Source organism: Trifolium pratense, linkage group LG5 (assembly GCF_020283565.1).
Source record: "Trifolium pratense cultivar HEN17-A07 linkage group LG5, ARS_RC_1.1, whole genome shotgun sequence".
Lineage (NCBI taxonomy): Eukaryota > Viridiplantae > Streptophyta > Magnoliopsida > Fabales > Fabaceae > Trifolium > Trifolium pratense.
In genome coordinates, this window is record NC_060063.1 from 14,020,421 (window position 1) to 14,034,368 (window position 13,948).

At 35.7% G+C, this 13,948-nt stretch overlaps 1 protein-coding gene and 1 pseudogene across 1 annotated transcript; one reads left to right on the top strand and one right to left on the bottom strand.

The window, feature by feature from the left end:
• Window positions 1–3,804: 3,804 nt before the first annotated feature.
• Window positions 3,805–7,433, bottom strand: LOC123886080 (NDR1/HIN1-like protein 10; the record flags this gene model as incomplete). The annotated part of the gene is made up of 2 exons (XM_045935420.1): window positions 6,802–7,433; window positions 3,805–3,826 (listed from the first exon to the last, which is right to left on the bottom strand). Coding segments are annotated over exons 1-2 (654 nt in total), but the record flags the coding sequence as incomplete, so codon positions are not given.
• A 1,738-nt stretch (window positions 7,434–9,171) lies between these two features.
• Window positions 9,172–10,503, top strand: LOC123884361 (annotated as a pseudogene).
• The last annotated feature ends 3,445 nt before the right edge of the window (window positions 10,504–13,948 follow it).

The following is a 13,948-nucleotide window of genomic DNA, read 5'->3' on the forward strand; positions in this document are numbered from 1 at the left end:
TTCAGCAGCTAAGTGTTGCACACAACTACTCTGGTTAAAATATCAGTTAGAAGATTATCAGGTAAGCAGTAACAATATTCCTTTATATTGTGATAATACTGCAGCCATTCATTTATCTAAAAATCCTATCCTACACTCTAGAGCCAAACATATTGAAATCAAACACCATTTTATCAGAGATTATGTTCAGAGAGGCATTATAGATATTAAGTTTGTTGATACTGAAAATCAATGGGCTGACATATTTACTAAAGCCTTACCTGTTGAAAGATTTGATTTTATAAAGAAACATCTGAACATGTTTTCAATCTCTGAATGAAAATTTTTTTTTTGGCAATTAAAGTGTAAGAGGTTATGTATATCAGAACTTATGTCTCAGAACATCTGAAACACAAGCTCTGAAGTACTTAACTCTGATAGAGAATTTTAAATATCTCAGAGGCTCTGAACTATTTTAAGTGGGAAACGTTTAGTATTCACTGCTGAACAGTTGTCCATTAAAATAGCAGTTACCGAGTAAATTTCTGCACGTGGTCTACGTGTGTCAGGTAGTGGGTGGTTAATGATGATTTTTGGTATTCAACTTTCTGTCAATTAGCGTAACTTCCCAAATTTGCTATTTTCGTGTTAACTGTGTGCATTTAAATAAAACTTACACAATACACTTGCACACTTCTCACTCTCACAACCCACACTTTCATTTTCTCTCTAAACCTCCAACAAAAATCTTCTTTCTCTCTCTTTAGTTCCTACCCTTACCCTAACTCCATCATGGCCGGTTCTTCATCGTCTTCAACAACAAAGATTCCACCGTTCATGTTTAGAAATCTTCAAATCGTTGGGAACGAAATGGAGTTTCCAGAATCTGAGCTCATCTTTCTTTCTGAAAAGATGATCGACTTTGACAGTTTGAAGGCAAATGGGTTCGATGTGAAACATTACTTCTCCGCTCAAGGATGGGATAAGTACTTCAGCATGCTAAATGGTCCTATTTACCCAGATCTTTTGAAGAAATTCTGGATGAAAGCTAAGGTTTTTGATAAGGCTGAAGCTAAACAGGAAGAACGTGCGGCTATTGAGAGGAATCCTAGTTTAAAAGGTAAATCTAGGAAAGAAATGGGTTTATTGGAATTCACTGGAAAACAGATTAGGTCAAATATCTGTGGTATGAACTTAGCTTTCTCTCCTATTCATTTCAATGCGTTGCTTGGTCTGGATAACTCTGGGATAGAGTTGGATGTTTTTGAGAAGGACACAAGGTACAGAGATGATCTTCTGGCTCTGATGTGTACAGATTTGAAACTGAAGGGTAAAGTCAAGGGTTTGACTGACGTCTGCAGAGTGCTATTCAAGATCATACTAGCTGCTATCAGTCCAAGAGTTGGTGGTACTGATACAATTTCCTGGACTCATCGTCATCTGATCTACTTTCTTCTGAAAGAAATGAAAGTGAATCTGGGAGAATACTTCTTTGAGAGGATCTGTGAGGCAATCTTCTTAAGCAAATCTCAGAGGAAGACAGCTATAGCTTATCCAAGATTACTCTCAGACCTTCTCTATCAAGGTCATGTTGTTCAAAATCTGAAGAAGTTCCATCCAGAACTTGTTGAAAAGAAGTTCACTCCTGAGATTCTGAATGCTAGCTTTCTCACCAAGATGCGTCTCATCTCATCAAAAGTGGTTCCACCTTCACAAGAGTTTACAGCCAGTCTTGAAGATCGTCTGTATGTGGATGGATATCCAGTAATCTCTGAAATGGATGCTGAGCACATCATTCAAGACTATCTGGAAGTTCTTAGAAAAGAAGGATATACTGTTGATAGGAGTATGGTTCCAAAAGCTCCTGCAAACTTGTATAATCCTAAGAGGAAACCTAAGAGGAAAGCTGAACAAGAAAAACCAGATCTTCTGGCTCAGAAGAAGGTTAAAGTAGAAGAAGCTGTTGCTGAGCAGAGAACTAAAAGGAAATATGAAGCTACTTCTAAGAAAGCTGCTGCAACATCATCAAAGGAGCCTATCATTGTTGATGATGAAGAGGAAAGTGAAGAAAGTGACTCCTCTGAAACTCAGTCTGAATCAGAAACTGAGTCTGATGAAGAAACTCTGAGTACTAGGCTGCGTCAGAAACATGTTCCTGATCCTAAAGGTAAGACTCCTAAGTACAATTTTAATGAAGCTGAAATTGGAATAGGTTATACAAAACCACTTAGGACTATACTTCCTGTACCCACAATTATTCCAACCTCTGATAACCCTCTTTCTGAACTAGAAAAACATCTGAGCCCTGACCCCCTCAATAATCAACCTCTTACTCATGAAACCCACAAATCTACCTCACCTCCTAAACCAAAATCACCTCTACCTCAACCTCAACCACAAAAAGTATCATCTGACATTCCACCATCTGAACCTCAACCAGATATTCCAACTGCTGAACAAACCTCTCCCACCAAACAACCCTCTCCACATAAATCTCCTGAACCATCACCTGAACACATTTATCCTGAATCAACCTCTGACATCTCATCATCTGAATCAACTCCTGAACCCAATCCTAATCCAAGTACTAAGCATACTTCTCCTGCACGCACTCATACTTGTGCTCCTAACCCTTCAGAAGCAGAAGTTGTTATCATTGACAACCCTGCTAATGACCCAACAAAACTCTCTACCATTCCCAACATCTCACCCTCATCCTCTGACCCTTTTGGTAACCTTTCCAATCAGCTGTATGATGATCTACTTAGGTTATCCCATATTCAGGACAAGTTTCTGGTGTGTCCCTCTGATGTGGATATGGAGGTGTCACTAATCAAGGCTAGAATCTGCAAAGCTCTGGATGTAATGGGTGATGAGATCAAGACTGTGATTGGACAACGGGATTTGGATTTAGTGTATCTTCTGAAGGACAGCTTAGCAAGAGCTAATTTGAAACGACTGACTGGGTTTAATCATGTAGAGCATGAGCGTGCTAAGCTTGCTGCTATTGCTGCTACTGCAAGGCATATGTCTGTTTTTAAGGAATGCTGGATTGATTCCAAGCTCTTTCAGAGTCTTGAAGCTCACAGGGTTGAGAAGGAACGTCTGGAAGAAGCTGCTGCTAGAGTTGCCCGGTTGGCAAATGAGCTACAACAAGAGGATGCCCCAGAAGAGGATGTACTGGATGTACTGAATCAGGATGATGTTCTGATGATCGATTATCCAGAGGAAGGTGAACCCTCTGATAAAGGCAAGGCACCTTTGGTTGAAGAACAAGCACCTTTGGTTGAAGATCAAGCTCCTGTGGTTGTTAATCAGTTGCAGATCTTTCAAGAAGCTCTGAGGGAACAACAAGAAAATTTGGAAAGGCAAAGGACAGCTCACCTCAATTTGGAATCCAAAGTGGATGGTCTTGTTTCCAACGTGGGGTCTCTGAATGACAAATTTGACCAGCTCTTAGCCTTTCTCAAGAAACCTTAGGATTCTTTGCACTTTATGTTTGTTTTTGTTTTTATCTTCTGAACTTGTTATTCATATTTTTCTTTATTCTGTCTGAACAATTTCTTTTTGGATTTTCACTTAGTTATGTGGTGTGTTATTATTTTTGTTTGTGCTAACTTTCTTTGATAAATAAGAACATAAGAACACAAGATGCTTTTAAACGAAAATTTTTATTCATGATCTAACAATGTTGAGTACATTAGTAAAAAGAAAAAGAAAAAGACAACCTAATCCTAATCAGATGGATAAAACTCAGAAGAAATCTCAGATTTCTCCTCAGCATCCTCTGATGAAATTTCTATGGGATCTGGGTTCTGCTCTTCTTCTTCTTCTTCTTGTTCTTCTTCTGGAACATAGCCAGCCAAGAACTCAACATAGTCAGCATCATCTTCATTCTCCTCAGCTTCAGAATCTGATGAGATGATTATAATCTCAGCTTCTTGTGGTTTCTTGTCGTCTTCTTTATCTTTCTCATCTTTTTCGCGTTTTTCTTCTTCTTTCTTTCTCCGAAACTCTGCGATGCGTGAACTAAACCTTCTCATTCTTCTTGATCTTTCTTGATATACTCGTTTATTCTTGTTTTTATGTGAAGAATGCATGTTAACTCGTTCGCCTTTTATAAACCTTTGAGCGCGTTGTTTTTTGTTTTTGAAATAACTTCACCTTTGTAACAACCAGTCTTCTTCTTTCACTGTCTTGGTTATATAATTTTTTTTTTACTTTTTGATAATGACAAAAGGGGGAGTAGTTACGCATTAATTGATAAGTGATAAGTTTTAAAGCTGAAACCACACTTTTATCTCGCTTTTATCCGTTAAGTTAAAAGTTGTTACTTTTAAGTTGATTTACGTATTTCAATGTGGAGACTAAGTTAGTTGAAACTGAAATAAATTTCATAAGTAAGGATAAGTTAAGAGTGCAATTTTAACTTAGCCTTATGAGACTTAGGGGGAGAGCTTGCAAACCTCTCACTCTGAAGAAAGAACTGAAAATTTGTTTTATTTCAAATTATCTTAATCTTATACTAAATTAAAATATCATGGATATAACTTAAAGCTTTGGCTTTAAGAAGTATCAATCTTAGGGGGAGCTTGCAAACCTCACAAACCTAAGAGAAACATGATAAGTTAATTTAACAACAATTGTCAATTAATACTTATGTTTGTCATCATCAAAAAGGGGGAGATTGTTGGAACAAAATTGATTTAAAAATGTTAGCCCCTAAATCCATAAAGGTTTTGATGATAACAAAGTATTAATAAAGAATTGGAAGGACTAAAAATTTATTTTAAGTGCGCAGATATAAGCATCAGATAAGCTCTGAGTGAAACTCAGAGGATGTGAATTCAGAAGTTCACAAGCGCTCAGAAGATGTTGGACTTCAGAAGTTACAACCTTCAGATGATGAAGTCTTCAGAACTTCTTGAGTGACTAAAGCTTCATCAACCTCTGAAGATCTTTTTGAAAGCTGTAAAGATTCCCTTTGCAAGTCAACTCTTCTACCAATGAAGAAAAGGACCTTTCAAGCCTGATCAGTTCAGCTACTCTCGTTTTGTCTGTCCTCACTTGAGAACGTGGGTCTTCAGACTTGTTAGCTGAATAAGGAAAGTCTACTCTGCAGTAGTCAAAGTATCTGAAACTCTTACTCAGTTTAGATACAAACAAACTGCATCAAGACAGACTGCTTGAAGACAAAAGATTATCAACTCCAACGGTTCTTTTTGCAACGACTCTTTTCTGGTAGTATATATACTAGAAGGATCAGTTGCATTAAAAAAAAAAACATTTATTAAGGATTGAACGTGCGCTGAACAAACTCTGAATTCTGTGTATACAAGCTCTGAACCTCTTATCAAGTGTTTTTGCACTTTAGTCAAATACTCTGTACTCTTTGTATTTGCTCTCTTTAGGTTCTTCTAAGAGCATCTGTATACTTTCATATACTTTACTATTACTTGAGGAAACTTAAGCTTGTGTGCTTAAGTGTGAAGTCTTAAGCTTGTGTGCTTGAGCATTGTTGTGAAGTCTCTTGCTTGTGTGCTTGAGCAGGTGTAATCTTGTGTGATTATAGTGAAATCCCTTGGAAGTGCAAGGGGACTGGACTACTCTCGTTTTGTGAGAGGAACCAGTATAAATTGCTTGTGTGATCTCTCTCTCTCTCTTAACTTGTTTTATTGTGTTTATTTATCCGCTGCTGTTGTAGTTTAGTTAAGAACTTGAAAAAGTTTTAAACTTGACTAAAACACAATTCAACCCCCCCTTCTTGTGTTTTCACACCTTCATTTACTACAGAAACAATGTACGTCTATAGTAATTTATTTTCGGATGAAAAACGCCGTGCAATGAATGTATACACAATTTAGAAATTGAAAACTAAAAGTAAAAGTTCTTGGTCAATGAAAATTTCGGCATATATATATCATTACAAAAGAGAAGACAAAAAAAAACAATGATGAAATAGGTTTTAAAAAAGAGAAACAATTCAAATTGGAAAAAATTTATTTTAAACGTACTTAAAATAGTGGAAGAAGGGTGTTTTGTTCCAAATAGAAAAGATGGGCATATTGCTAATTTAAATATTTGTTAAGAAATTTCACATCAGTTGCGAGATGACCTGAATATGTGTTTATAAGTAAGAGATAATTCTCACCTTATAAGCCGATTAAACTGGTTTTATAAGGATGAATTAGAATCAATATTCAATTTTAAGAATATTCATGTTTTCAAATGTGTTTACTACAGAAACAATGTACGTCTATAGTAATTTATTTTCGGATGAAAAACGCCGTGCAATGAATGTATACACAATTTAGAAATTGAAAACCAAAAGTAAAAGTTCTTGGTCAATGAAAATTTCGGCATATATATATCATTACATTAAGTTATAATATATCAAATGATGGGTCTCAATAATATATCAAATGATTTTCAAAAAATTTTAAAAAATTTATGGATGATCTATACGATATAAACTTTCAATCCAACAGTGAATTTCATAAAATTTATATTCGGTAGATCACTTGTCCACAATGAATCACTTGTGAAGATGGTTCACCGTAGCATTAGCCACAGAAACAATGTAGGTCTATAGTAATTTATTTTCGGATGAAAAACGCCGTGCAATGAATGTATACACAATTTAGAAATTGAAAACCAAAAGTAAAAGTTCTTGGTCAATGAAAATTTCGGCATATATCATTACATTAAGTTATAACTGGCTAGCTATGATCATAAGAAGAAAAAAAAAATATTACTAGCAATGTGACCAAACGCAAGGTATTCTCTTTGTTGCAATGTCACCATCCTCGTCCTGGTTTAGACCTTGATCTTGAACTCAAAATCCACACCGAAGAACTATGATCTTGAGACCGTTTCTTGCATCTTGTAACATTGAAAATAGGTGGTGATGATGATTCACTATTAGAAATTAAAGGAACTTTCAAACGACCACATTGCGCTAACGAAATATGGCCACTCTTAAACCCTCCAAATTTGGCTTTAATTTTAAGTTCCAAATCTACAGCCAAATCTTTATATATTCCAACACGGGTCTCCTCTTTATATTCATTAAGTTGTTTTTCTTTAAGGTTAATCACATAGTTCCCTTCAAAAACTATTGGCCCAAGTAAATTAGTACTCTTTTTGCTTTGATCAAAAGGTGTCAAACTCACCCATGCAAAATCATGATCTTTATACCATGCAACTGCTGTGATCCTCCTATAATGAATTTTTCCATTGTTGTTAGGGTTTCTTGCTGTAATGTTAACCCTAAAGTTGTAATATAAGGTGTTGTTGGTTGTGAGATTGAATTGTTCGAGAGAAAAATTTGTTATGTGGAACTTGACATTGAATGGGAACGTGGTGACAATTATTAAATATATGATGAAGGTGGTTAAGGAAAGTATAAGAATTGACGCAAGGGTGAAAATTATGCAACTTGTTTTACTCATCATGGTGAGTGTGATTTGTGGAACATATGCATGTTTATGAGTATTTATAGAGAGTATCAATTTAATAAGGTAAATTATATATTTGATTTTTATTTTCTGTTGTAAGAAAAATTCGATTTAGAAACAATGAGATTTAATAAAAAATTAAAAAATTAGATTTAATTTTTTTTTATAAGCAATATTAGTTGTTAGTAATATAAATTAAATTTAATATTGGTGATAGTTGTATAAAATAAAAAAATTTAGATTGATCTCATAAAAAAATTTAGATTGAAAATCAATAAATATAAAAGATTTGAAACCATGCCTAAACAAAAAAAAAAAAAAAAGATTTGAGGCCAAGCCTTTTATTAAAATTAGCCTGGTTGTAGACTTAATTAATTAATAAATATGATTGTTGGGAGAATTTTCTTTGAGAGAAAGTTGAAACTTTTATTGATTAACTTTGAACAAACATAATAATTATCAAAGGAAGCATAACATAGTGAAACTTATGTGATCAACTTATAAATTGCCACCACCACGGAGCCTAAGAACAAGGTGAAGTGTAGATTCTTTCTGAATATTATAATCGGCGAGAGTCCGTCCATCTTCAAGTTGTTTATCGGCAAAGATCAATAGTTGCTGATCAGGTGGAATCCCATCCTTATCCTGAATCTTGGATTGGTTTTTCGTCGGTCGACACTCAGTAGTTATCGGAACATTTTCTCCAGTTTACTTTTTCTTCATGTGTGGAATGAGAGAAATAAGAGATTATTCAGAAATTCAAAGTGCTCCTTATCTCAAATGGTGGACAAAGTCAAAATTTATTCTTATCGGTGGTTGAAGATTACAAATCTTAATCTAGTCTCCAATTCTCATTGTTGGTGGTCGAGCCCGTGTATTTGTTTGGGCATTTTATAGTTTTCATATTGTGACTTAGACATTGTATAATCTTTTGTAGTCTTTTTAGCACACCTTATACCGAGGAAATTATTTGGTTAATATATATATTTCATTTTTGCCTTTTCAAAAAATAAATTTATTCATAATTTTCTATGCAATGTAGTCTTGGGACAATATTTTTTGGAAAAGGAGAAAATTAATTTTATATTTTGATGGTTTCTCTCCCGACCCCTCTCAATTCTTTTCTACCCCCTAAAAATTCAAGTTTGCCCCTTGCGGTTTGAAACATTTTTGCCAAAAAACTTCGGTTCGTATTCACCGAAGCCAAATATTAGACCATTTCGGTAACTGCAAACCGAACATTAGCGTTTTCGGTACACAAAAAACGAACGTCAGCTTGTTCGGTATCTGCGAACCGAAATGTTCTAGATTTCGATACGTTGGTCGCTGGAATTAGGCCATTTTCGGTAGAATTTTACCGAAATAATTGTTTCGGTACCTGCGAACCGAAATGTCTCAGATTTCGGTAAGTGGTTACCGAAATTTATCAGTATGTCAGCTTATTTCGGTTCGTATAAACCGCAGTACCCCCAGGGGCAAAAACGGAAATTCAGGGGGTAGAAAAGAATTGAGGGGGTTGGGAGAGAAAACATCTTATATTTTTTGAAATGGACTTATCCCAAAAAGTCTATTTCGGTGGGCTGGACTACAGAAGTCACTATATTTTTAAGTTGCACATTAGATAAAATTTAGCTTTTCAGAATATTATATGGTACATGACCTTATCATAAGACCTTTATAAAAGGGTTGCTCAATCGATCTAAAGTAATCAAACTTTTTAAACACAAAGTATAATATGAGTTCCAAAATTGAAGCATTGATCCTTTTGTTGGTCTTAACAATATTTCCATTCACTACCAAAGCATCATCATTATCAAGTGATGGTGGCATTGCAATCTATTGGGGTCAAAATTTAGGAGATGGCACATTGTCATCAACATGTGACACTGGTAACTACAAAATTGTTCTCTTAGCTTTCCTCCATGTCTTTGGAGATGGAAGAATTCCAAATTGGAACTTTGCTGGTCATTGTGGTGACTGGAGTCCTTGTACAAAACTCGAACCCGAAATAAAACATTGTCAACAAAAAGGGGTCAAAGTTTTCCTTTCTCTCGGAGGTGCATCTGGATCTTACTCTCTTAGCTCACCAAACGATGCTAAAAATGTTGCCGAATATCTTCATACTAACTTCCTTAGTGGTCAATTTTGTCCACTTGGAAGTGTTACCTTAGATGGTATTGATTTTGATATTGAAGAAGGTTCAAATCTTTATTGGCATGACCTTGCTAGGCATCTCGACGATCAAAGAAAACAAGCCAGGTAAATTTTTTCAATTTATTTTTAGATTGCGTATACTTCTTTATAAAATAAAAAAAAAAACTATGCGCACAAATTTTGCTGATAATACGAGTTTTTTTTGGTTGAATTGCCATACGAATTGTGATGTAATAAATAAATATATAATGAAAAAAAAGGATTAATGTTTAATTAGTATTTTAAAATGAAAAATAATGAGAAAAATAAATATGAAAATTAATGTGACACTTAATTAATATTAGACATAAAAAATATATATTAGTCTTATATTGTGGGTGGAGAAAGAACCCTCAACATTCAAAATTCTTAATAATCGGTAAACTTTTTAACTTTTTCACTCTGACTAACAAGTCATCCTTATATCTCCTTGCAGATACTTTTACTTGTCTGCTGCTCCACAATGTTTGATTATGTACTTGTTCAATTCTACAATAACCCTCCATGTCAATATAATCTAGCAAATGGTGATGCAACATTGCTCTTAATTACAATCATGGAATGCTTGGACATCATTAGTTTTACCAAATAATATTGTTTTCATGGGACTGCCGGCATCACCTAGTGCAGCTCCTAGTGGTGGTTATATACCACCAAATGATCTTATTATTACTAAGGTTCTTCCTCACATTAAAAAGACTTCTAACTATGGAGGAATTATGCTTTGGGATAGATTCAATGATGCTGGAAATAATTACAGCAATCAGCTCAAGGGGCATGTAAACGATCTGTTCTTCAATCTGTGACACAAATTTCCAAGGCAATAGTCGGGTCTGTCCACTCGGAAGCTTTGAATGCCATATTTCCGAATTAATATTGATCGCGCGCAACTATGTATGTGTATGGAATAAGACAAAACTTTGATCCTCTACATCCAACTTTATGGTGGTTGTAGACCACTGGATCGAAAATAAGACGATGACTTGTTAGGTTACGTACCTTCATGTAACCCACACAAATCAAAACATCTTATCTTAGGTATGTACCGGAATTCGCTTTGAAATTTGAATAATATTCACTTGCACAATTTCAACTAGTATATTATTATTAGCTATGCTATGTAATTCTCGCAAATGCACCTGTTATATTCTTATAAGATTTTGTAGTTCCGTGTTTTTCGGCCTCTGTTCGTCTTGTGAGAGACCGATTATTAATAAAAAATATATTTGTTGTTAAAAAAAATATATTTTGTGTAAAATTTTCCATAACAAATGTGTGTTGTAAAGGGAAATTTAAAATAGCCAAACCATCTAATTGTTGGGAATCACTTTTGAAGCTTCAAGATTGAAGTTGTGAAATTATATCATTTTTTGTAAATTGGTGACACTTATTTAGGCAACGGTTGTTGCAATTTAAAGCAATTAGGGTGATTGGAAGCCACTAGATTTGGTCTAGTTGTGAAGGATTTGGGTAGTACGTTGTAGGTCATGGGTGTTGAGAATATAGCAAGTGTGAGTTTGTGGAAATAGTCCCACATTGGATAGAAATGTGGTGACTTGAACATTTATAAGTGGGAGAACCCACTCACCTATCACCTTAAGGTTTTGGGTGGACAAGTGGTGTGTCTCTCACAAAAGTGTGTTGCTCAGACGAAAAAGTGCCACAAAAGTGAATGCTTCATCGCTCGACCCTCTCCGATTGTTGCGCCAACAAATGGTATCACGAGCCTTTGGTTTCAAGAAAGGGACCAGCTTACTTGTATCGAAAAGTACCCCACATGGTCATGAGTAAGTGTTCCACATGTGGGTAAAAGAGTGTCCCGTTGAAGAGAGTCAACAGCAGTACAAAGGGTATGTGGAAGAAAGAGCTTCCACTTGAGGGGCGCATTGTGAGTTTGTGGAAATAGTCTCACATTGGATAGGAATGTGGTGACTTGAGCATTTATAAGTGGGAGAACCTGTAACGACCCATTTTTCGTATTTATATTTCTTAAATGTTATTTGATTTATTAATTGGCTTTTAATTATTTTTAGTGATCGACGAATAATTAGATAGCGCGATCATAAGTTAGTAAGCGCGAAACTTTAGTTTTGGGCCAAGATTGGGGCGTGGAAAGGCAATGGGCCTAAGCCAATTGGGCTTGGTTCATGACAGTAGAAAGTAGTATAAGTAGCAAGTCAAACCCATGAATAGTATCACAACTTATTTTCTTTGAGTGAGCAAGAGCAAGAACAAGCAAAGCTAAGCTAGGGTTTTGGCTAGGAGATTCACGAGAAAGAGAGGAGAGGAAAGGCTTGGATCATCATCTTTGCTAAGGTAAGAGATTAGAATTCATGATTCTTGAGTGGCAAGGAGAGGGGAGATTGTCTATGTCTCCATTCCCGAACTCTCCCACTCAATTTCTTTTTAGACTTTTGATTAGGCTTTTTTATGTGAGTGTGATGTTCTTCATCATCACTTTGTATGTGTTCATCACTAGCTTGATCCCATGAAAAATATGTATGTGTTTGAATCATGTTTGAAAAGTTTATGAAAGTTGCTTAAAATCCAAGTAAAGGGCATGATCATGATTTTGTGAGGTATTTGGAGGTTTGTAAGGAATGATTAATGTTCCTTGATACCATATATGTTTGAAATTGCTGTTTATAAGAATTTATAACATGTTTGAATGAATTTTTGAGCTGATTCAATGTTAAACCGCCTTAGAAAACTCAAGAACATATATTTTTCTGGTGTAGTTCGCTAAGCGAACAGGAGGCTCGCTACGCGAACCTGCTCGCCACAAGCTCGCTACCTGTTCGCCATGCACCTGTAATCCTCTGACGTTGTTCGCTGCAGCGAACTGAGCTTCGCTTAGCGAATAGCTCGCTACCTGTTCGCTACTGCTTCGCTTAGCGAACAGTACTGAACCTGCAACTTTTGTTAATGGTTGTAAGTGTAATTAGGCACTTGTAACATGGTTTAAGGGTATCCTTACATGATTGTTGATACATGTTGATACTGTTAATGCTTATTGTTAATCGTTATATGATTGATAAACGTGTATGCAATAAGTTGTAGTTTAAAGTGAGTAATGTGATGTTTTGGCATTAATTTGTAATGTTAAAGTGAATGTGTTAGGATTGTGTTCCCGCATTCATAAAAGAGTAGCTTCGAGCTAGAGAATATCATATGGTTGATATGTGCATACATACATGCATTCATGATTGTATGTGAACATTGGAAACTTGGGTTCCAATAACGAAAATGGATTATGTGTCCATAATGAAGCCGAGGATCGGATTAGATGAATCCATGAGTACAGAGCTGCTATCCAACAGGATATAAAACTGTGTTGGCTTATCCAAGGGAGATAAGATGGTTCGGTAAGTTCCGACATATCCAGCAAGATATAAAACTGTTCTTGGTCCACCGTTGGTGAGACGCCTTGGTACCACATGCATTTAGTCATGTCTAGGGATGGCATGACAGTGAATTAATTGGCATTAGATTGCATCAGGGTATATGCACATTTACTTGGTAATTGTTATGTGACATTACTTGACTGGTTTTGACGTGTTTGCTGTAAGTAGCATACTAGGTAAATTCTTATGTATTTAATACTGTAATTGTATGGCGTGAGTTAGAATATGTATGATAGTTCGAAAGTGTAAGGCCTTTCTTATACTCGTATGATATGCGATTATGTTTTTCTAACTCTCTGCTTTGTGTTAATTGCTGGACCTTTGGGGGTTCAGATATTCAGGCTAAGGACTGTGCCGACGATTAGACTGCTGTTTTAGCTTGGTGTTGAAGTATCTTTTGGTGAGGAGACTTAGCATAGATTTCTCCTTTTAGTACTAGCTTTTGGTTAGAGTTTGTAAATAGTAAATGCTCTGGTAATGTAACATCGAGTCGGGGATTACGCTTGGCTTTCATCGTATATCGGTGTTACCTTTTTGTTATGCTAGTTCTTGTATAAGTGATATCCTTAGGGATGAATATGGCTTATGTATATATATGTATATATATGCATGCTTGGTTTGATTGAATCCGCTGTTGCTTTTCATGTTAAACTTCATGACGCTCTGTGTGTATGCTTGTGTTTTAATTACCGCGTGGCACTCTGCCTTTACACTTGTTAAAAAGTTTTTAATATTACGTTTTTAAGGGTAGTATGGGTTAGGGTGTTACAGAACCCACTCACCTATCACCTTAAGGTTTTGGGTGGACAAGTGGTGTGTCTCTCACAAAGGTGTGTTGCTCAAACAAAAAAGTGCCACAAAAGTGAATGTTTCCTCGCTTGGCCCTCCCCGATTGTTGTGCCCCACTTACCTATC